The sequence below is a fragment of the Notolabrus celidotus genome, chromosome 1 (genome assembly GCF_009762535.1).
Source record: "Notolabrus celidotus isolate fNotCel1 chromosome 1, fNotCel1.pri, whole genome shotgun sequence".
Lineage (NCBI taxonomy): Eukaryota > Metazoa > Chordata > Actinopteri > Labriformes > Labridae > Notolabrus > Notolabrus celidotus.
Window position 1 is genome coordinate 32,499,665 of NC_048272.1, and position 23,367 is coordinate 32,523,031.

Genomic DNA, 23,367 nt, shown 5'->3' on the forward strand with positions numbered 1-23,367 from the left:
TGAGTATTTGTGATCATAAAATGTTAAATATGATATTGAGAGTTATTCTAAATATAACTTATCTAATGAAATCCTTGATGAGTTGTTTTTATAGCGTGTTGTCAAACCTTCTGTGGTTGATTGTATTTCACTTGGACGGTGCATAACAATGGGACTTTTCAAGTTTAATCAAGCATACAGATTTGAACTTTTTTGATATTCAAACCGAATTAAAAGTTGATTTACAATTAAATGTACATTAGGTCTTGTCGTCTGATTGTAGTTACTTCACACATCTTGAAATACCAGGGGTTCTTTTATGGGTATTTTTCTGTTAAAAACAAACAGATAAATAAATATTTTTCATGGATATTTATCAGTTATACTGAGGAAATACTTTTGTGAAACTGACGTAAATGTATGCATGTAAATGTACACTAAATGTTGTTTAAACTGATTTATTTCTGCTTGTGTAAGAACAGATTGTCATTTTTTTTCATGCAAAGACAGAGACACTGCAGAATGATCACATGAAATCATTTTATTTCTGTTCCAAACTTTTATCAGTCACATGTTTTCTGGATACACTGGATAGGTTTGGATGTTTTGTATAAAATCAAATCAAATAATAAACATTCTTTCAGCCTCTTGGAAAGTTGTTTCAAACAGAACGCATGAGCAAGTTAGTTCAAGAGGTCAACTTTACATTCTTTACTAAATGTTTATTTTTTTACATATAAAATCTAAAGTGGTTAAATCCTTAATAATAAGCAATGTCAGACATGAACAATTTGAATTCTTAAAAAATATGCATACATCAGGAATATGTGTCATTAAACTGAGACCGCATCTGGATGGATTGTTTGTTCACTGTTTATTTCTGCATAAACAAATGCGTAGAGACCTGAGCTGTGTGGAATGAAGAGATTTGGATGAAAATTAAACACAAGAAAAAACTAAACGAAAAGGAAAGGTTTCATTTATAGGATTATTATGTGAGTACTGTCGATCACTGTCACAAGCTGGTGTTTGTTTGATCTTAAGGACAATAAAAGCAGTAAACAGTGATAGTGTGTCGTCATCTTTGGCCTGTTGCTCTTAAGGTTAGTTTGCCGTCATGATCTGGATTCAACATGTAAAAAATAACCACAGATGTTAAGGCTGTTTCTCATTTAAAGCACCACAGAGCCCGTGTCAGAGAAGAACAAGTATGAAGACAACAGAGTGAAACATTTGCTAAAGCTGAGGCAGCCTCAGAACGGAGAAGCTCAAGTTACAACATCACCCATCTTTTGTCCTCTAATTCACGAACTCATTCAAGGCTGGGATTCTTCTGCAGAAATTAAAAGCTGCTAAATTCACACATGATCATTTTAAGTGTCAGCTTGTGAGCACATGGGATTATGGGCAATGTAGTTTGTTAAAGATCAACAAAACCTGAATACTTTATGAACATCTTCACCAGATTTTATTTAAAGCTTCTGTGAAGAACTCACAATTTATGACAATGTTGTCGCCCCCTGTGGACAAACTGTTCACTATCTCTTTGCTGATTTCGTCCTGTGAATATATTTTTAACACGTATGTATCAATAATTGAGAATCTTATATATTTTTCTTTAAATATATTGTTTGTTTTAAAGCTCCTGCAGCAGAGTTTTTAGACGATCAAAATAACCAAATATAAGAAGTCGCTCGGTCTAAAACTCTGCACAGAAGCTTTAAAACAAATAACATATTTATAGAAAAATATATAAAGTGGAGCATTTAAGCTATTAGCATTTTTTAAAATGTTAAATGCAATTTGAGTTGGTTTTTCTTCCTTGCATTCATGAGGTGTCAGAAGTATCAAAAAGATCACGTCTGATGGGGAAAGTTTACATGTATGCTGAGAATGAATGAGGCAGAAAACAAAGGGTGTAATACATATTCTTGTGTTTTGAGAAACATCTCATGACTGTTAGTTATTAGATGGTTTTAGGTATTAATTTAAATCCAGGATATCAGGATGAAATAAGGTTAACACCACTCTCTGAGAACATTTTCACCACTGCAGGACGAGCTTCATATTTCAGGCTTAGTAAGTTAATATTAACATAACGGATGTTTGGTCCAAAACCTCGTCTTCGATGGACTTCTTATCTCAGAACCAGCTACTGTCTGATGAAGATTTAACATATTTATCTACATTAAGAATCTGCATTATACTGTAAGTTCATAGAAATGTAATGAAAAGGGTTTTTGTTGATGACGATTTTAGAATAGCCAATGCAATGCAGCCAATGCCCGAAGTGAGCACCAGCTGATTGTTACTATCTGATCTGACATCACAGAGGTAGTGTTAGTTGTTAGCACACAAACATGCAGATTATTCTTTATAATGTTGGATTATACAGAGCCTGTCAGACATCAGGGGAACTTTCTGTTTTAGCTGAAGGAAATCAAGATTAATGATTCATTCTCTAAAATTGATTACCTCATTCAACCCTAATAACCTCAAATAAATTTATGTTTTTATAATGTTAATGTAAAATCCTTAATTAACCTAAAACAGCTACCACATTATTACTTTTTCAAAATGACTTCAAACCTGCAACTTCAGGTCCTACTGTTAAAATAACATCATATACTAACCAGGGCTGCCATAATACACCGGTATTGACAATAACTGTAGTTTCAATAAAATGAAATATTGATATTGACATAAAAATAAGAAGACGGTAACACAGTGTATCTAAGTGATTCAAAGTAGGGGGCAGTAGTGGTTCTCTACGCTGGTTGACACCCACCATAAAACGAAAGGAAGACAAAAAAAGCAGCAGAAGAAGACTCAGTAACCAACTAGTTAGATAGCTTTTACTGCAGCGTGTGGAGTCTACTGCAGTGCAAATCATCTCAGAGGAGTAGAGTAGAGTATAACTTTAGGAGGAGATGACAGATGAAAATGAGGTGCCCCAAAATAGTTTCTTCTTCGGATTTCGTACAAAAAGATGAGGTGTTTGTGGACAACATGTAACGAAGAATCAGACGGAGAGTTTTGGTTTATTTATTCGATTCTGTCACCGGGCTGGTGACGTGAATCAACATAACTTTATGATTAGAAATGGATGATAACGTGTAAGTAAAGTTTATGAAGTAGAAGTCGCTCCATCCTTGTCTTGCCTTTCCTTCTTTTGACTGATAGCGTTGTTGTTTCTCTTTAAGTTTGCCATTAACATCACGATAACATCAATATTGTGATGTTTTTTAATCATAAGGTGAAAATCCGATATCATGACAGCCCTGATACGAACTTTAGGCAACAATTTGAACAATTTAAAGGTACCATTTAACAGTTATTGATTTATGTAAGTATTATAAAAATCTGACCTTTGATGCCTGCAGACTCGTCAGATAAACTAGTGAATATTTGGTTTGATTAAAAAGGATTATTGCACCAATACTAGTGCAGTAAAGATATTTCACATTAAAACAAAAACAATTAGCATCACAAAAGATTGTTTGTAGATACATGTGCGTACAATTTAAGGATGAATTAGCTTCTCTCACCTGTTGCCCTGTATGAATCCTCACAAACCCATTATTATGACCAGACTACATATGAACATGTAAAGTAAGCACAGGACTATGCACATCTCATTTATAAAATAGAGCACGCTGTGGGATATTTTGCAGCAAAGACTTTGTTCTCCGTTCCATAGACGAAGAAGCTGTAGTCTTTCCCGCTGTAGGTGTAGTAAGCGTGGGTCAGGGGCACCAGCTCGATGGTCTGACGCTGCAGACAGAAACAAAACAGAAGAAATGATGACATTACTCTCACTCTGTCCCTGCTACAGTTATATGTTTGGAGGGAAACAATATACTGTATAATCACACAAGATAATAAAACCACCAAGGAGGTCATTCAGAGCTGGTGCTAACACGAGTCCTGGGTGATCAGATCATAGATGGAGAGCTGTAAAGCCTGGTTTATACTATGTACCTACGCAGAGGCCTATGCACTCAGCCGACGTGCAGCTCCTCTAAAATGTAACTACGCTTCAAATTGATGCGGACCACAAGCCATGTGATTGGTCCGCTCTGTGGCAATGTATTTCCTGCTTTTGAAGCGCTTCCGTGATTGCGTCCATGGGCTGGGTATTTAATCTCCTCTCTATTCTTCCCTAAAATCATTTCTGTTTGATAAATAGCAACATGTATCAGCTGTAAATTAACCGTTAATGGTTCAGAATCGATCACGTCTTCCAGCCACCACTTGGAATTATATCTCTCCTGCCCGCTCTGTATCCTGCTCTTTTTTGTCAGACACTACTTAAGCAAGTAGAGGACAAAATTAGTAAAGCCTGCTTTGTCCACAGGGGGCGCCAAATCTGACATATAACAAAAGTTCCTCTCAGGAGCTTTTGAATATGTAAATAAACATCAAATGAAAAAAAAAAAAATCAGTCACATATAAAAGAATTCTCCATGTGATAATTACTGTGGATACTGGTGGTTAGCGCCCCTTACATAGTTCATAAAACAGTCTTTCGATCTCAGCCATTCATAAATGTTCTTTTTGTTTTTTTTAAATGACTGATTATTTGTTCGTACCTGCTGCAGGACGCGGCTGGAGGAGCTGTATTGGTTGAGATGTTGATTAATCATCGATCTAGAAACAGCACAGATCTCCTCATCAGGGAAACCCTGGATAGGATACACCTGTAAGGACAAAGAGGAGGACACAAAGTCTCATTAACAAAAGCCAGAGTCCACGCCTATGCTGACAAGCTCATATTCACCATGAGCAGCATTTAAGTCGTGTCTTTAATCAAAGAAAAGGAAGTCTGAGCAAAACTTCTTGTGAAGTTTTCGGGTTACTGATTAATGTGAAGTCGATCTTATATTTTATAAAATAAATCCATCCACACCAAAACGCAAAGGAGCTTTTCTTTCCCTCTGGCTTTGTTTAAGCGTAACTTTTGTGACTGTAAATTAAAGCATTGTCTCTTCTTACCAGAACATTTTCATCGACGAAGAAAGGATCTCCCTTCACCTTCACAAACTTCTCGTCAGGGAAGTCCGGCTGGCGGTCTGGAATGAAATTCTCTACATTGTTCTTCCTACAAACACACACACACACACACACAAACACAGAGACAGTATGCATGAGAGGGATTGGAGAGCTGTGTGTGTGCAATTGTTGGTACGGTGCGTCTACTTACCATGTCACAGTGAGCTGGATGAAGTGCAGGAGGTTTTGACTGCCATGACACACCGTGCAGGTCTTGAAGCCATGACCTTGACAGTGAATACACCTGGAGGAGTGACAGAGATTAAAATCCCTCCAGTCTGTTTTTATTAATACCGCAAAAGAACATGCAAGAGGAGATCTAATGTTTCAAATACATGAAGAGACAAGCCGAGCTGTTATAGCAAAAAGAAGTCTGATAATACATTGGTTTGAGGAAAGTTAAACTTGAGAACAGAGAAGAAACATTAGGGATACATAAGCTTCAATGCACACAGGGGTTATCCCGAATGTTAATGAGCATGAAAATGATGTAAGCCACAAGCTCATCTTAGTCACCACATCTCAACCAAGTCTTTGGAGCATCATGTTGTACTTTCATCTTAAGGTGTTTTTCCACCTGCAGGAGCTTTACCCTGGAACTAGGCACTTTCCCCTGAACTATGTGCTTTTCGACCGGAGGAACCAGGGTCTAAATTTGGTTCAGGGGTAGTTAATCTCCCTCCTGAAAAGCCCCTGCTTGGGGGTAGTACTTTTCAAAGGTCCCGAGACTTTCGGGCGGCAGGGCCTGCAATGCTGAACCTGTCTGATTGGTAGATTAACCGCAGTGTTTTTATTCCGCCCGCCGTTCACAATAACATCACACACATCTGTGATTCACTTGATTTCTCTTTCTTTCATTTGTTCTATCTGTTTTGTATGTGTGTTTACTTAAAAAAAACAAAAACTGTGATTCACTTGATTGAACAGCTTGTAACAGTAGTCTTCTCTGAGCCCACCTCGAATATGTCTCTCCAGGTGTTTCGGTTTTAAAAGTGACCCTGTAAACTGGAGACCTTCAGCTGAATGTGTCAGTGTTTGTGGAGTTTACACAGTTGAAACACAAAGGGAGTTCTGTTGTAAGGTGTACTGATGAATTAATGTGTTTTCACTCTGATTGCTGCAGGTAAGAAGGCTCTAATGAGGAGGTGGTTTAACACTGAACCCTCTTTAATACCAAAGTGGAACAAACCACTCACTCTGTCTTTGGTCTGAGTTACAGGGTCACCTTAAAATGGAGGATTTATTAGCTTTGTGTATTTTAAAACTAGGATTAAGGATCACATAACCAGCACTTGGTTTACGTCTAAACGCTGATAATCTACTGACTGACGTCATGTTGACATGTTTCTGTCTGTTTTCTTCTTTTTGTAAAAAGAATTTGGTGCCTCAATGGGAACATTTTGGGTATATTAAGGGTCAAAGAAAACAAATTATTGCTAAATAGTCTAACAACCGACACTCTTTCAGTCAGTTTGCAGGTCTCCTCTCACCTCTTTATGCCTCTCCCATGACAGAAAGTACAATGTGTTCTCCCCGGGCGTTGGCGATTCCCCGGCCTATTTCTGAAACCCCTGCCATGGCAGCTCATGCAACGGCTCTGCAAGATGAAGAAGGAAATTCAGAGAAAGAGAGGTCAAAAGACAAAACAGGCAGGCTGGACTCCCACCTCTTGCGCCCTCTGCCATGACAGGAGGTGCAGCGCCTGTTCCTGGCGTGACCATGACCATGGCAGAAGGTGCAACGCTTCTGCAAAGTGAGACGAGGGTCTGAGTTACGGGTTCAAAAGAGTACTGCGTTAATGAAGGTGTGATCTTTTCCACAGTGGTTTAAGATCATGATTTTTTTTTCTAGCAAGCATACTCCATTTGTATTACGGAGAGCTCCTGAGAGGAACTATCTGTTTGTCTGTTTTGGCACCATATCTGGACAAAGTGGAACCGCACACATCTTTGTTGCTTTTGTCCTGAACGTGTGTGAGTTGTGTTTCAACTTGTTGCTGAGGATCTTGTTTGCTTTTGTAGGTCATGAAGAGGCGTCCCTGTTATTCAGGCCTGTTGAAAGACCAGTCAAATCAAATGTCAGCAACCTGTAGATGTGTGAGTAAGGTGTAAGGGGAAGATATGTATGGGTATGTTTCATTGAAGATTGCGGGTGCAACTCTCCTTGTCATGGCATGGTTTTGTTCTTTGTTTTTGTTTTTGTTTTGTTTTTGTATTCTATGGTATTTTGTAAACTGTTTGTCCGAATAAGAATGAAGAAAAATGAATAAACAGAATTTTCTAAAAAAAATAAATACCAGTCAAAAACTCCTCACAGAGGCGTTAATGATACTGAACGAGGTGAGGAAAGATACACTAAATCCTGGTTTATACTTCTGCGTTAACCCTACATCGTAGTGGATGACGCTGTTGTTAGCACTACATACTTGTGCATGGAAGTGTCCGCGTTAACTCTGCAGTACTACGCTGAAAGGCTTAAGACGCTTGAGGGCAGTGTGGTCTCTATGATAGTCGGGTCACCTGTTTCCGGTCCTGCTACATTTTCTTCTTGCTTTTCAAAGCGACTAAGAGTGTATCATATTAAATAAAAAATCTACTATAAGTACAGCAATTCTGGAAGTGCTATAAAAGCAGGACATACAATGCCATCCAGCAGACCAATCACAGGGCTTGCGGTCCACGTGCTTTTGTAGCATAGTTACATTTTTGAGAAGGCGCATGTCAGGCTACAGGCGTAGGCTTCTGAGTAGGAAAAGGGTTATGCAGACTGAGGCGTTGGCTACGGCGTAGATTTGATGCAGAAGTAGGCCTATAAACTGGGCTTTAGTGTACGGTTTACGTTTTACCTCCTGTTAAGAGGAACTACACTGAAAAAATATCAAAAAATGCTCAAATATGCAACATTCCCTCCAAAATGATCTACTGCAGATGACTGCACATCAATGATTCACTGCAGAACCACATACAAATCTGGAAACATTTTTAACCAGGTTTAAAGCTGAACAGTTTGATTGATTAGTTATTAGTCTGACTAAAAATTTACTTTTTAAAATACATCTAGATATGTTAGTCTGATTGTCGAATTCCTTTAAATTCGACTCACATACTGAGATAATGCAGTTTGGGATTGTCTTTCTCTTCCATGTTTGCACCTCAATCAGACCCAAACTGACCGAGGCGTTCTGCACATGCTCCACAGTTTGAATGCTGGGCTTTGACCAGTAAGTCAAACAACATAAACATGTAGAAGGAAACCGGGTAGTAAACAAAACATCAACAGAAGAAGAAGAGGAAGTAAACATGGCAACTGCAAGAGGGTAGAGTATGTATGAAAGCTACAGAGTTGTAAAGTTGTCCAGGTCCACCTACTGCAGCGGAGGGGGACATACTATTGTCAATAAATGGACTCTCACTCGGTGCTCGCACACTGGGATAAGGACAGTAGTTCAGTTAAATTGTCTAGTTGAGCTACAACCCAAGCTTGAAGCAATCACTGCACTCACATGTGTAGTTAATACTTTAAAAACCAACATCTCACCTGGCCTCTCCCAAAGCAACTACCACAGCGAGTTCTTCCACAGCCATGGCACATGTGACATACCTAAACAAACACACATGAAAACACACACACACACACACACACACACACACACACCACACACACACACACACACACACGCACAGGCACAATAAAATGTTACACAACACACAACTTAGGGCAACAAAGAGCTTGTGTGTTTAAAAAAACAAACATCTGTACCTTGATGAGGGAAGAGTGCGGCACGTGGATCTTCTCCACCCTGTCAGTAAATCTCTCAGGCAACAACACAGGAATTTCCCAGGGTGGAGGGCTCATACCGTACTGTGCACCGTCCACCGGCTGTCCTGTTCCAAGAAAAACTAGAGTTACAACTTCACAAGTGTAAACCTCAGACAACCTGCCAACTTTAAATGAAAACTTTAGTGTTTCTCACTAATACATTTTTGAATTCCGAGCATCTCTACAGACTTCATTACCCATCAGACATTAGTTATAAGATATGTGCAAGTTGTCTGTAGACTCTTCCTCTGATTAAACGGGTATGCAAAGAGAGATGTTTCAGTGGTCGGTCGTGGTTGTCCAAACTGTACTGGTGTATTTTGATAATGTGAACGGACAGACTTCAGATCACTGTGACCTTTGACCACTAATATCTTGTCAGTTTATTCCAGGGGTGGAGCCAGACTACTTTGACTGGGTGTGACGTCCCCTCTGTTCAGCTAACTCTGCTTGGAACACTTGACTGGTGCTTGTTCTACAGACCTGTGAGTAGACTAATTTACGTTGTACCTTGCGTATAAAGCTTAAGCAGCAGCCAGTCTCAGGAGATCTCCTCAGACCTCCTTCGACCTCCTCTTGAGTTTATTTGTCTAACATCACACTTCTACTCATCCTCATCCTACTATGCAGACCACAGATTCTTCACATGTTTTTAAGTTTTGATTATTTTTCCTTGTGAATAAATCACTTTGTTAAGTAGTATACCCGTCCGTGTGTCTTCTGTTTTTGTCCGGTCTAAAAGCCACACTGTGACGCGGGGTTAGTCAAAGTCCTGCCTCAGACAAAGTATACGATTTTGGAGTTGGCCAATCAGATTGTGAGGGGTTCCCCTGATCCATCCCTGGTTTATTCTTAAGTATTTACTCTTGAGTGGCCTTTGTGCCTTACTAGAAGATATTAGAATACAATATTCACAAGAGCAGGTGAGGAACAAAGGATAATAAGTTTATCTTCAGAAACATAACAATGCCACTATTAAGTTGAACTTTTGGGCTGAAGTAGGTAATCTCTTCAGTGCTTTATTTTGTTAAACTTGGTCTGAAATTGAGAGCCGCACTCTCAGGTCTTCTTCTTCCATTTGCCTTCAGGCACTCCGCCCCCCACCTCTAGAACTATCTCCCTCCAGACATCCATAAAACCGACTCTCTTTCCAATTACCTTCATTTTAATATAACTCTGATGAAGCCTACTTCCATTCTTTCATAGCAGGTGAAATAAGGTTGATGTTGTTTGGCTATATTTCATCTTGTTCGTCATGAAACTTTAGTTGTTATTTTTCAGCCCATAGTTTTGTTTTACCGTTGTAGGGTTCATGCTGCCAGGAGCTGGTTCTGGTCTCCGTGTAGGTCTCCAGTCGATACTGCAAGAGGAAGACAGAAAACACTGGATGGATCCACAGTGAATATGTTTACAGAGTAACAGCAGCTCTTTAGGTCTTGGTTTAGCTGAAAATGAAATGTGATGGTTCTACCCAAATGATGAAACATTGTCAAAGGGTAAAAAGTTAAAGCTCTGGAGAGAAACTTTCAAGTTTGTGTTGATTTTGGGTCACCTTTAGACGAAGTGATACCTCTGGTCACTTGTTCTGTACATGCCAAACTCATGTTTTCTAACAAAATGTTCCTCCTGCTCTCTCCTAACAGACAGATGTTGAACACAAATTGTGAAAATGTATTAAAGGGCATTTTTTTTTAGCTTTCTGTAAATCATGTCTGACGTTTACACCCTGGACAGCGGTTACAGATGTCAAATATTAGTATTTAGAACCTGCTGATGGTCTCATTCACCTTCATCAGTCATAAAGAGGCATAATTTTTTTATTTCAGTCTGTTTCATCAACAGCTAAAAGGTCCTCACAGGAGCTTTAACATTGTTAATGGTTGATAATCAATAACACAAAGACCTATTTTGTGTGTATCTATTGGGTATTTGGTGCAATACAAAGAGCTGCATCACAGACCTTGAAAGCATGAGTCCAAACAATGCAGGCTCTAAGATATCACTCAGCTGCTGTGACTGAGAACACACCCACCTGATCAAACGTCTGAGGGCTGGTGGACAATGTTTAAGGAAGGAATCACTTCTTCTACAGATTCTACAGATCTTACATCTGAGTTCTAGTTTAACCAAGCGGCAACCTCCGGTCTAAAAATATGAGTCCAATGCGGAAGTGTTAAAAGCTGCAGTTCATCGAGGATCCGCTTGAGGCTGGCTCCGGAAGTACCGGAAGTCACATACATATGAATGGGGAAAAGACGATCTTTGCAGCATTAATAAACATGTTTACAGCCTGGTACAAAAGATGAGTGTAGTCTGAATAGCTAATTTCTCGATGTCCTCTCACTGTGAGGGGGGTGAATTTTTTTCTGATTCGGTAATTTAGAAGATATTGAGATTACTAGTCTTCCAATGAGAGGCACAGCTGCCTGCAGGAACACTGCAGCTGTTGGCTAGGAGGCTCAAAGCCCGCCTCTTTACGTCACACTGGCTTGACAGAAGCAATATGGCTGCCGCAGCCGATTGGTCTCAAAACAGCTCTTCAGAAACAGATGGGTGACGTCACGGATCCTACGTCCATATTTTTTTACAGTCTATGAGTTTAACACACCATTTTAAAGCGTAATCCTAAAACTTTGCATTCTGCCGTGTTGATCTGGAATAGATAACAAGCTCACGCCCTCTCACCCTGTACACAGTGACAGGTTTGAGCTCTTTAAAGGCGAGGTTCCTGGCAGGTTTGGAGCTGTACTTCCATTTTGACTCCACATATTTGAGCAAGGCCTCTCTGGCTACGTCCTCTGACACTGTGGGGACCCTGAAGGAGCGAAACAACACAAACAGAATTTGACCCCTCTTATTTCAAAGTCTTTGAATCCAAATAAAGCTCTGACTCATCAACATAGTATTTCAGATACAAAGTGATGATGTGCTACCTGACATTAGGCACTGAGGTATTCCTGTCTTGTTCAGGCTGGGGGTTGTAGGCAGGTGGAGGTGGATATAACGGGTTATCACCTTTGGACATACATATGAACAAAGACACGAAACAGGACATAAAGGTGGTGAAATGTGTAAAAAAAAATAATACAGAAGAAGATAACTACTGTACAGACTCACCTCCTCCTTGGTGCCCCTGGTATCCATGCACATCATCCAGCCAGCCAGGGGGGGGCGCTGAAGGTCCCTCCTCTGGTATGTTTGGATCGAATGACCCTGAAAAGATGAGATGAGGGAGAGGTTGTTAAATGTGTAACCTGGAAATCAAAACACTACATGCTGATAGATAACATGCATGTCTTAGTTTCACAAATGAGGAACCCCTTCCTCTGATTTATTAGATTTGAATGAAAATATTGATCAATTTGATGATCATAACATTTTTTTAATACTGTCAAGATTCCCTGAATGTGCTAATAATTTTTAGCTTTTTTTTTGGTAGACTCGGCCAACACAGCATAATACCACAGACCAGACTGAAAGAGAAAATAAATAAATAAATAATAATAATAATAATAATAATAATAACAATAATAATAATAATAATAATAATAATAATAATAATAATAATAATTATAATAATAATAATAAATAATACATAGTACATAATACATAATGCATAAAATATTAATTAACATATAGAAATAATTAAATTAATACATTAAAAATTACAATAATAGAAAAGTAAAATACTATGAAATATATATACAAAAAATACAAAAGCAAAATAAAATAATAATGTATATCAGAAATCAGTCCATCAGAAAGTCATCTGAAAAGAGATGAAGCAACAGGTGCCCATCTTATCTGAAAATCCCGATTTAAAATGTTATCTTAATAATAATAATAATAATAATAATAATAATAATAATAATAATAATAATAATAATAATAATAATAATAACTGATAGGACTTATATAGCGCTTTTCTGGGTACTCAAAGACGCTTTAAAGAAAGTGTAAAAAATAACAGTAAAAAATAAATAAAACAAAACAAAGACAGGTGGGGAGGGAGTAGAGGTCATGTGTTGTAGGCTTTTTTTAACAGGAAGGTCTTGAGGTGGTTTTTAAATGAGTGAAGAGAGTCAGATGTGTGGAGGGAGGGAGTTCCAGAGAGTTGGGGCAGTGATGGCAAAGGCTTTGTCCCCCAGGGGACAGGAAATTATCTCACAGTGATACTCTCCATATAGAAAATGTCCTTCATGTGCACAAATCAACTTTAGACATGTACCACTTTACACGCAACACAGTTTTTCCAAGTGTTTTACAGCAAACAAACTGAGAAAGTGAAAGGCAAATGAAAGACGTAAACAGAAGAAGAGAGAGAGAAAAAAAATACATGAAAAGATTTTTTTCTTCGAGAGGAAATTTGAATTCCTTTGCTCTGACTGTACAGAGTTTACACGAGTTTTCAAAGATAAACAAAAGTATGTCTTTCTTTCCTGTCAGTGAAAAAGTCTTTCACTAAGGTGATTAATGAAGACTGGTTCTTAAAGATTGATATAACCGACCAGTGTACAAGAACTGCCTGAGGTAAACACTCTTCCAGTCTGTTAAATGAAACAAGTCCAAAGTCCATATTGATCCCATTACTAACTTAATTTACACATTAGTTTAGACATGCACACAAACCAGGGTGTTAAAGATCCATGATCATATTTCAGCATGGTTTTTGTGCATTTGAAGTCTAATCAGGGTCTACAACTGTTTATCTTCAGGTGCCCAATATTTACACAAGAGCAATCTTGATCTTGGAACCCATTTGCTTGGTCTGGGGATACTACAACCTCCGTGGCTGACGGCCAATGTTTTGAGACTTTTAGTCCAGCCAGTTATTTAGATAAGAAATTAAGAATATCAGGGCCAAAGCTTCTTATTTAATACGCAGCTCACTGATTAAATATCTGATCTGCAACATGAGACGCATAAGTGGACAACATCTGATCTCAATGTTTTCTGCACTTTAATCCAAATGTCTGTTTGCAGAGGTGGAGAGGTTGCTCAATAGCTGCCAGACAATCATTACTGCTAGATATACTAATCTTCTTCGGCTGGCTGAGCTGTGTTAGACAGGGTGTCTGTCAGAGCTGCAGGAAGGGAGGATGCATTCTTTGGAAGAGGCTGTCAGGAAACTGGTCTCTGGTCTCTGACAGATGTAGCATGAGGAGCAGAAACACACAGCTCATAGACTGCAGAGTCTATGTGTCGGCATCGACAAAAAAACATCCACTCTGACTCATCCTGTTGCCCAGTGTCGACAGATTCCAGATCTGTTCACTAAAACATTCATTCTCCCTCATTTCTTTAGGTTGTTCTCTGACAATTCATAAAGGCCCATTCCTGTTATCCATGTAAGCTCGATAAACTGCAATAACTCCACTGTAAAGAACATTGACACCCACCCACACCCTGTATGTGCACATCTGTGTTTCTCTAAGGCTTTCACTTCATAGAGTGATGTGACTTCTGTACACAGATCAGGCCTCAGAAGGCTTAACAGAGGAGTGGAGCCATGAGGTAGAGACTTCAATGTTTGTCTTCTCTTCATATCAAATGAATGCGGCCAAATTATTTTACTGAGTACAGCCCTCTGTCCTGGGTGTAGCACCCCAAGGCCTGCGCATTCCTTATGAACTCTTTTCATTTCTCTTCCTAAAGCCTCCTTCTGCCCGTCACCTGAAACTCTGTCCGTCGCATTCCCTCTCTGCCTGTTGACACTGTGGTAAAAACGCTAGAATAGAATGGAACGGAATATATTCAAGCAGTTATCTCCAATAACAATACAATTTAAAACAAATAAACATTGTTACAAAAACGTATCAAAATCAATACAAATCACTTTGTATTGATATTGATAAGTTTTTGTAAAACAACAACAACAAACGTTCTCTTTTCTTCTCCGCCTGTCTTTCAAAGTGAATTTCTGGACCAGCAGCTCGGCACAGAATAACAAAACATGTTTAGCTCTGCTTTGTCCGTTTTGTCTGTTCTGAGCTGCTGTAGAAACATGATGACGGTTCGTGATTGCAGCCTCCGTCAGGAGACCCACGCCATATCTAAATAGACGTACTTCTCCTACGTTCATAAAAAGAGACCTTTAGTTCTATAAAGGTGATTATACACACATTCCAACATAGTTATAAATATTAAATCCCATTTCCACCAAATATGTTATGCTTAATTGCTGCCAACTTCTACACAATGCACCTTTAATTCTAGACAGAAAAAGCAACACCAGGAACAACCCGCTCATACGTCATATCAATCACTCCACAGAAAGTAGTCTGTCTCATTCCTCCTCTGCCTGTTGACACTGTGGTAAAAACGTTAGTGTGGTCTCAGGCTGGTCTTCAGAGTGGGGAAATAATGACAGTTAGTGGGCATAGATGTGAGAGCAGCCTGCGGAGCTACTGGACCCCAACCCTCTCTGAGAGGGAAAAGAGGAACAACATGCTGTCCTGTGATCCAGGATTATAAAGTAAGATGCCAGTGGAGACCTCACCCCTGCCTTTGTCTGCACAGGTTGGGAAAAACTGATAATTATACAATACTATGCAAACAATTTTCCACCCACGCCCTTTCTGTACTCATCTTTGTGATTTTAAAGCTTAAACACAAAAAATGATCCCGCCTCCCTCAGTCAAGAGCAGCCTGACAGGAGGACTGATTCTGTGCTATAAGTGGTTTATGTACTGAGCATGCACTGATATGTTCTCTCATATAAAGGAGTTCAACATTAAGTTGAGAAACTGTTCAACAAATCTGCAACTACTTTAACAAAACACAAGTTTTCAGAGCAAACCCACAAATATCAGCTTGTTCCAGCTTCTCAAATGTGATGATTGGCTATAATTCCCACCTGTGTGTGTAACATTAATTACCATTTTCTAGATATATTTAGAACAAGGTTGAACTTCGTGCTGAAAGTCCTGATGCTGTAAGTTTTGGTGTATCAGTATTACTCAAATCAGGGCTATGACCCCAAACTGATACATTAGCTAAGTATCTATGCTGTCAGACAACTGCATATCAGTAGAGTATTTGGGATTCACTGATGGCAGGTAGATGATATATTTCTGTTATAGTCATTGACTGTATATAGAAAGGAAAGTGTCACTTCATTTCCGCCAATGTGAGCGTTGAAGCCAAAAGATCACCTCCACGGGTGTTAACATTCGTGTGGTGCAGCCAAGGTATGCACACAAGCGACCTGGCTGACGTCACATCTGCATCTTAAAAACATGCATTCAACTTACAAACTGATAAAACATCAATGACGATTCAGCTGGGTCCAGTCCACAGTGTCACAGATTCTTGTGTGGGTTTGATGAAGACACTCATGATTATGGAAAGTTCAATGACTCTTGTGTTAGTGTTTGTTTTCTGTCAATCATGATGTCATGTCTGCTCTTTTTAAAATTAAACAACTCATTCAAACTAAACATAAAAAATCAGCATTGTTAAAACAAACTATCATGACTGAGAAACATTTATTTAACCTGTATAAAGATTTTAAAGTTTGACCCATGTCCCATTAGATAGAATGGAGGAAGCAGGGTTTATGAACTGCACTGCAGCCCATCAGCAGGGGGTGCTTTAAATCTCTTGACTTCAACCTGATCCAAACTGACAACGTCCACTTTAATATACAGTCCATGGTTACATTACACCCACTTAAAGCTAGGGTTGGTAGCCACGGAAAACTAGCATGAATTTGAATGTAGCATTTCCTCTGGACTGTCTAGCTCCTCCCCCCTCCCCTCCGAGCTCCACCAAAACGACGCCCCCGCTCACATGCATGGGCGCCGCTGATTCAGGACCATATGATCGTGACGGATTCAAAATTGGTCCTCAGCACATCGTTTGTGTTTTGCACTATGTCAACTCATGGCTGTAGATAGCAGCTTTTTTTCACTCTTTTTTAAGAACACATTATGTATTGATTGCCATCGGGACATAAAGATTATTTTAACCAGTATAACAAAAAGTTTATCTAAATCTGATTACCAACCCCAGCCTTAATGATGGCAAGCTGGTAAAGTGTTCTGCTTTTGTAAATAACAACAAAAAACATTCTATATTAAAAAAACAAACAGAGAGCTAAATTATAGCTTTATTCATTTCTGTAATTATTTATTTTTCATATTTTATGTCAATTGTACAACTGTATTTGTGCTTGTTCAAAGACAGTGTAATCAAGGTCTGAATGACTTTAACAATGTTCACTAATGTTTTTATAAAGATGAATAATTTGGGTCCCTGCCCTGAGAAATCAGTAAAAACAAAGAAATTAACCCTTTATTTAAAAAATAGATGACTGGTGTGATAATTTATCAGCTGAGCTGTTTTTTGTAACATCTATAAGTCCACATTTCTCAAACAGTGCACCCCTGATCTGTCCTCTTTCTTTGCCGTCCCAGAACTGTCTCCCAGGAAACGTTCAGACACAGAAAAGGCTAAATGGCTCATTCAGCCATGACACAATAAAAGCATCACTTCCCTCTGTAACCAATATTTCAACTTGCTAACACAAAGTGCCTCATAGAGCGCTGCACATCCTTTTTCTCTGATGAACAGCCGACACAGGGCGGAGCTGGATCTGGAGGGAATTTGATACCTCTGCTACTTTGAGGAGAATCCTGATAATGACAGAGGACTGAAGAAACCAGAGGATTCACACTTTGTTTTATTTGTACTGAGGTTGTCCATTACACATTATTAGGCTGATTTCTTTATTATTCGGTCATTGTTCTATTCTTTATCTACAGCTTCTAAAGTGACCAGGGGTAGGAGCTAATCCCAGCTATCATTAGGTGAGCTATGGGGTTCACACAGGACAGGTCCCCAGTTTATCAAAGGGCTGACATGAAGAGACATCCTCTGACATTCACATACAGATATTTTAAAGTCTGTTACATTCACTGAACAAGAGGCTGGAGAGAGAGAGCTCTGCATGGAGAGAACATACAAACTCCACATAGAGGCCTGCCCAAGGATCTGAACCAATAACTGTCTGTCTGTAACAAACAAGTGGCAACCTCTGGCCGCGGGAATTGAAGCCAATGTGGTTGGCTGTGGTAGAATTTCGTCGTACCTAAAGTCTCTAAAAATAGTATGGGAGGTTGAGCCTTCAGTTATCAGGCCCCTCTCCTTTGGAATCATCTACCAGTCAGGTTCCGGGAGGCAGACACCCTCTCTACTTTTAAGAGTTTAAAACTTTGCTTTTTGATAAAACTGAAAGTTAGAGCTGGCTCAGGCATGGACCAGCTCTTAGTTATGCTGCTCTCGGCTTAGACTGCCAGCAAAACTGACACACTGGGATCCCGTCTTGCCCTCTGTCTCCTCTCTCTGCCTGTCTCTTACTTGAACTCTTCCTGTCCAATTATAGTGACTAACCATAGACCCTACGAGACCCTTGGCTCGTAGTTTCCTCTGGATCTCTGTCATAGACGGCCTTCTGCTGTGGACGTGCCTGACTCCAGCTGCTACAACTACTACTATCCGTCTCACTACTATCCGTCTCACCACTATCATCTCTCTCTCTCTCTCTCTCTCTACAACACGGTCTCAGCAGATGTGTGTCTAACATGAATCTGGTCCTGCTGGAGGTTTCTGCCTGTTAAAGGAAGTTTGTCCTTGCCACTGTAACTTGCTAAATACTGCGAGGTGCAATGCTCATGGTGGATTAAGATGAGATCAGACTGAGTCCTGTCTGTAAGATGGGACTGGATCTTATCCTGTCTTGATGTTGGGTCTTTGTTAATAATAGAACATATAGTACGGTCTAGATCTGCTCTGTTTGGAAAGAATCTTCAGATAATATTTGTTGTTATTTGGCGCTTTATAAATAAAGATTGATTCATTGATTGACGAACTGTCAACTATCAAAATAGCCGTTAGCTGCAACCATAGCATGAAATAGATGTTCGATTTGTCCATTCTGATAAAAAAAATGTCCAAAGTTTAAGATTGTAATCATTTTAAAGAAATGACGGTCCCTTATCTAGACTGTTTTACATCCAATGATGACAACTTCAGTTATGTATTAAAATATCTGACAGATGCAACTTGTTAAGAATGTATTAAAGGTAAACATCATTGTTTTAGAGTCATTATGTTATTGTGAGTAACCATAATACCAGTCTTAAGTAATAACTCAGGCTCTGACCTCCCTGACTGCAGCTTGGCAGCAGCAAATGAACAACACACAATACAAAGAATGTCATGTTTTTACACATTGATGTAACATTACATAAATAATACACAATGGCACCTGATTGAGGCACTTCCGAGGCACCATGCAGCCATTTAGCGAGTGCGTCATGGTTTACCACATACAAATACTTTCACCCCAACAACGGCTATTCCCCAGGGTGGTTTTCATTAGTCGTGTGTTTTCCTGCTGCCAGGCGGATAAAAATACGACAGAGTCCGTGTGTTTATGCCACGCTGCACACAATAACTCCAGCTGAGGGCTAAAAATATCAGCGAGAAGGTGTTTCCCCCCAAAAGATCAGCGTTAACAGACAGAGTGTGAGAACAGCCTGTGGGAGGGAGGGAGGGAGGGAGGGAGATAGAGACTCATTTAGAGAGAGAAAAATATAAAGAGAGAGAGAGAGGGACAGGGAGGAGGAATGTGAGTTATAAAAAGAGGAAAACAAAGCCGGCCTGATTACAGAGGCTTTCACTGGACAATGCATCGAAAATACTGCAGAACTCCTTCACTTCTTCTGTGAAGAGTGAGTGTACTGAGGCATGCAGACTGAACTAGTCCAAACTACTTCACACAACACATGTCCAACAGGTCCAGATAAATCCATGAGGTGTTACACAGTTTGTCAGCTCGAGTAAGGACAACATGCATGAAAGAGTTTCAGTTTTTGACAGTGATGTCTTCATCTGATCGATTAGTCAGCTAAAAGAGTCTTGATGCAGTATTTGCATTTTGTTTGTGGAGTATGTAACCACCCATGACGCCCCAAAATGAGTGATAATAAGAGAGGAGAGACACCAGACAGAGTGAGGAAAAATACATCTAACTCAAGTCAGCTAAGATGCTCACGGTAAAAACCTGACAGTTGCAGTTCAGTCCAGTGAGAAAAGGAAGCAAATGAATAAACACACTGTCGGGGTGTCCCCTTGTCAGCTCTGTTTGTGATCATTGATCAGATTTGAGTGCAGCCAGAGGAAGGAGGGTTTCCATTTGGGGGCCTCAGAGTTTCACCTCTTCATTATGCAGATGATGTGGTTTTGTTGGCTCCTTCAGGTTGGGAACTTCAGCAGGTATTGGAACAGTTTACAGCGGAGTGCAATGAGGGATGGCCATGTTTTTTTGCTCTAAACAGTTGAATGCTCCTCCTGTGTGGATATTGAGTCTTTGCCCCAAGTGATAGAGTTCTAGTATCTTGGGTTCTTGTTCACAAGTGGGGATAACATGGATCATGATGTGCAACATCAGCAGTAATGTGGGCGCTGCACCATGGTGGGGAAAAGAGAGCTGAGCCTGAAGGCAAAGCTTTTGATTTACAGGTCGCTCTAGGTTCAAACCCTTAACTACGGTCATAAGTTTAGGGTGACCAAACAAATGAAAGAGCAGATAGAAGCAGCCAAAATCAGGTTCCTCCAAGAGGTTTCTGGTCCCGTTCCTATCAGGACAGGGTGCAGAACGGAGGGAGTAGAGCTGCTATTGGGCTGATTTGGTCCCGGGGTGTCTCCCTTTGGGGTCCTGGCACTAACAACTGTGAAGAGACTGTGAGGTGGGCCCAGAGCAGACTGGAGGGATATTATATCCCATCTGGCCTGGGAACACCTTAAGGCTGGTTTATACTTCTGTGTCACCCCTACGCAGCAGGAAGTGACGCGGAAGTGAGCACTACATACTTGAACGTCAATGTGTCCATGTCGCGCAGCAATACTCCGCCTAAACGCTTGAGGGGAGTGTGGTTTTTCTGATAGTCGGGTCGCCTGTTTCTCGACCTGCTATGTTTTTATCATACAGCAATGATTACAGGGAAGAATACAGGACTCGTCAAAGGGGACAAAAAACATGGCCGATGTGCTGGGATCTCGGCGCAAATGCGGGAAATACAATGCCGCCCATCGGACCAATCAGGGTTTGCGGTCCGCATTGATTCAACGCTTAGTTACACTCTGTAGCAGGTGCGCGTCGGCTACGTGCGTAGGCCTCTGCGTAGGTACGGGGGCTACGCACACCTACAGCGTAAGAGGATGAATCAGGCTTAAGGATCCCTGTGGAGGAGCTGTAAAATGTTGCTAGGGAGGGGGACACTTAGGGGAACTCCCTTAGCCTGCTACTACCATGACGGGACACCAGACAAGTGGACGATGCATGGTTGGATGGATGGATGTATGTATGGATGGATGGATGGATGGATGGAAAATGATTTGTCTTATAATCTGTACTTGCTGGCCGAGGCCTTTTTTTTTACAGGCAGAACTAAGATGGAAAAAGTTCAATATGGTTTACCTGCTAACTGTTTTCTTTATTTTGGGAGAGCTGTAAATTATTTTGGAGCACAAACACAATCTTTGGATTGTAGCTTTTTGTTTCTAACGTGTTACTAAGGCTTAATATAGATTTAATACTTAATAGAGATTTAATAGTTTGTCAGAAAAATGTTACAATGTTACAATGTCATTTAGCAGACGCTTTTATCCAAAGCGACGTACATACGAGAACAAGAACAACACAAGCAAAGATCTAGACAAGAGGAAACAAGATCAGTAAGAGTAACAAAGTGCTTCAAGTCAATTTGGGTGCAGGTACTGCCAAGCAGTGTAAAGGCAATGCACAAAAGTAAATAAGACATTTTTATTTTTATTTTTAAATAAAATAAGGAACATCTACGATGAAGCAACCAAACCATTTCAGACCAAAGTACCAAGTGCTGGGTCACTCAAGAGCTGAACACAGATTTTATCATCTCCTATCCCAACAAAAATGCTCCATATTTTGAAAGTTGTTAAAAAAGTTAAGATGTGTTGGTCGTGTTTTCATTTATGTACTTTATGCACACTTTGAAGAACACATTAGAAAATCGTGTGCTAAAATGTGATCAGGCTTCCTAAATTACACAAAATGTTTTAACTTTTTGTCTGACGGAAGTCCACAACTGAGACTTTGTTTCTGAAAAAACTAAAGCATGGCAGGAATTCATCAGCTTTTTGTTCTGGACTACCATGTGACAGGTCTCAGTATAAAGTTTAACTTCAATCATATTTGTGTACTTAGTATAGTTAAATTATTACGGCCTGAGTCTTAGGTCATTTATCAATTTACCATCAGATCAGAGTCAGATGTGTCTGCTCCCAGTCACACCTTGCATCTGTTAGGTACATACAAAAGATAGAATACATAATAGCCTTTTCTGACATGAGTGACATGTTTGACCATTCACAGAGAGTAGGATGAGATATTCAGTCAGAAAAGCACAACTTACACATATGATACAAAGTCAGCAAAGACATATGATGTACCATCTTGTGCACAGAAGGCGACAAAATCAGCACCAAAAGTTCCTTACAGGTGCTTTAATGTTGCTACTTCAGCATCAGGTGCAAAATAATCAATAATCCTATAACAGGTTATGGAAAATATCACATATCAGAGTTATGGCACATGGATCATAAATTACATAACTGTTTGTGAGGCATCTGAATTCTTAGTGAAATTTCTATCTGACCCAATGTAGTGTCAGCAGACAGGTCTGCACAGAGAAACTGACTTTAAAAACCTACTTCACACAAAGTAAGTGGAGCTGCTCCTATAGATATGAGCAGAGATAACTAATACAAAATAACACTCTACCACATGTCTAAACCCAGAAGATAACAGAAGTGTCAGACCACATTTACTACAGTTCAAATACCGTCTTTAAGCATGTGAGGAAGTGAGAAACTTCCTCAAACAGGCTGAACATCTTCTAAAGTTAACAGGTAAATAAACGTGAACCAGGGAGGACGTGCTGGAATCTCTACCCCAGTTGAATCTTCTCCTGTAGTCTAATGATCCCTCTACACAACACAGTATAGCAGAGGGGTGTAATGTTACGGGGAGGGGGAGGTCAAATACTTCTCCTCCCACATAAACACAAAAAAACAAAACAGCAGAATAATTCTGATCTCAATATTCAAAGTTTTTCATGATCATTTCTTACCGAGAAAGTCTTCTTTATCGTCCATTCCTCTGAAGCTTTCAGTTGTGAAATGTGAATGAAGTTCCGTACCGTAAGGATGCAACAGTCCAAACTCTCAGCAGCAGCAGTGATTACAAACTTCTGGTTGAGATTTTCAAAAAGAAAGTCTGAAAGGTCGTTTTAAAAACTTTAAAAAATGATCATAGAGCAATAGTCATTCATGTTGCCGATGATCTTGTCTGCTTGTTGGTCAGAAAGGCATTAGAATTTAATTTTTTTTTTCTTTCATAATTGGATTAAAATGCTTATGGGAGTTTTGATAAACATGAACTTGAATTTGGTTGCATAATCCAAGAAAATAAAT

The 23,367-nt window shown here is 39.7% G+C and overlaps 1 protein-coding gene across 1 annotated transcript; it reads right to left on the bottom strand.

Moving 5' to 3' along the window:
- Positions 1-502: 502 nt before the first annotated feature.
- ssuh2.1 (ssu-2 homolog, tandem duplicate 1) lies at positions 503-23,137 on the bottom strand. Its single transcript, XM_034684664.1, has 12 exons — positions 23,025-23,137; positions 11,968-12,063; positions 11,784-11,865; positions 11,536-11,665; positions 10,150-10,210; positions 8,791-8,915; positions 8,569-8,631; positions 6,522-6,628; positions 5,183-5,275; positions 4,975-5,080; positions 4,572-4,679; positions 503-3,753 (listed from the first exon to the last, which is right to left on the bottom strand). Exons 1-12 carry the CDS (start codon positions 23,047-23,049, stop codon positions 3,619-3,621), a joined length of 1,131 nt encoding a protein of 376 aa, XP_034540555.1. The 5' UTR covers positions 23,050-23,137; the 3' UTR covers positions 503-3,618.
- Positions 23,138-23,367: the final 230 nt, after the last annotated feature.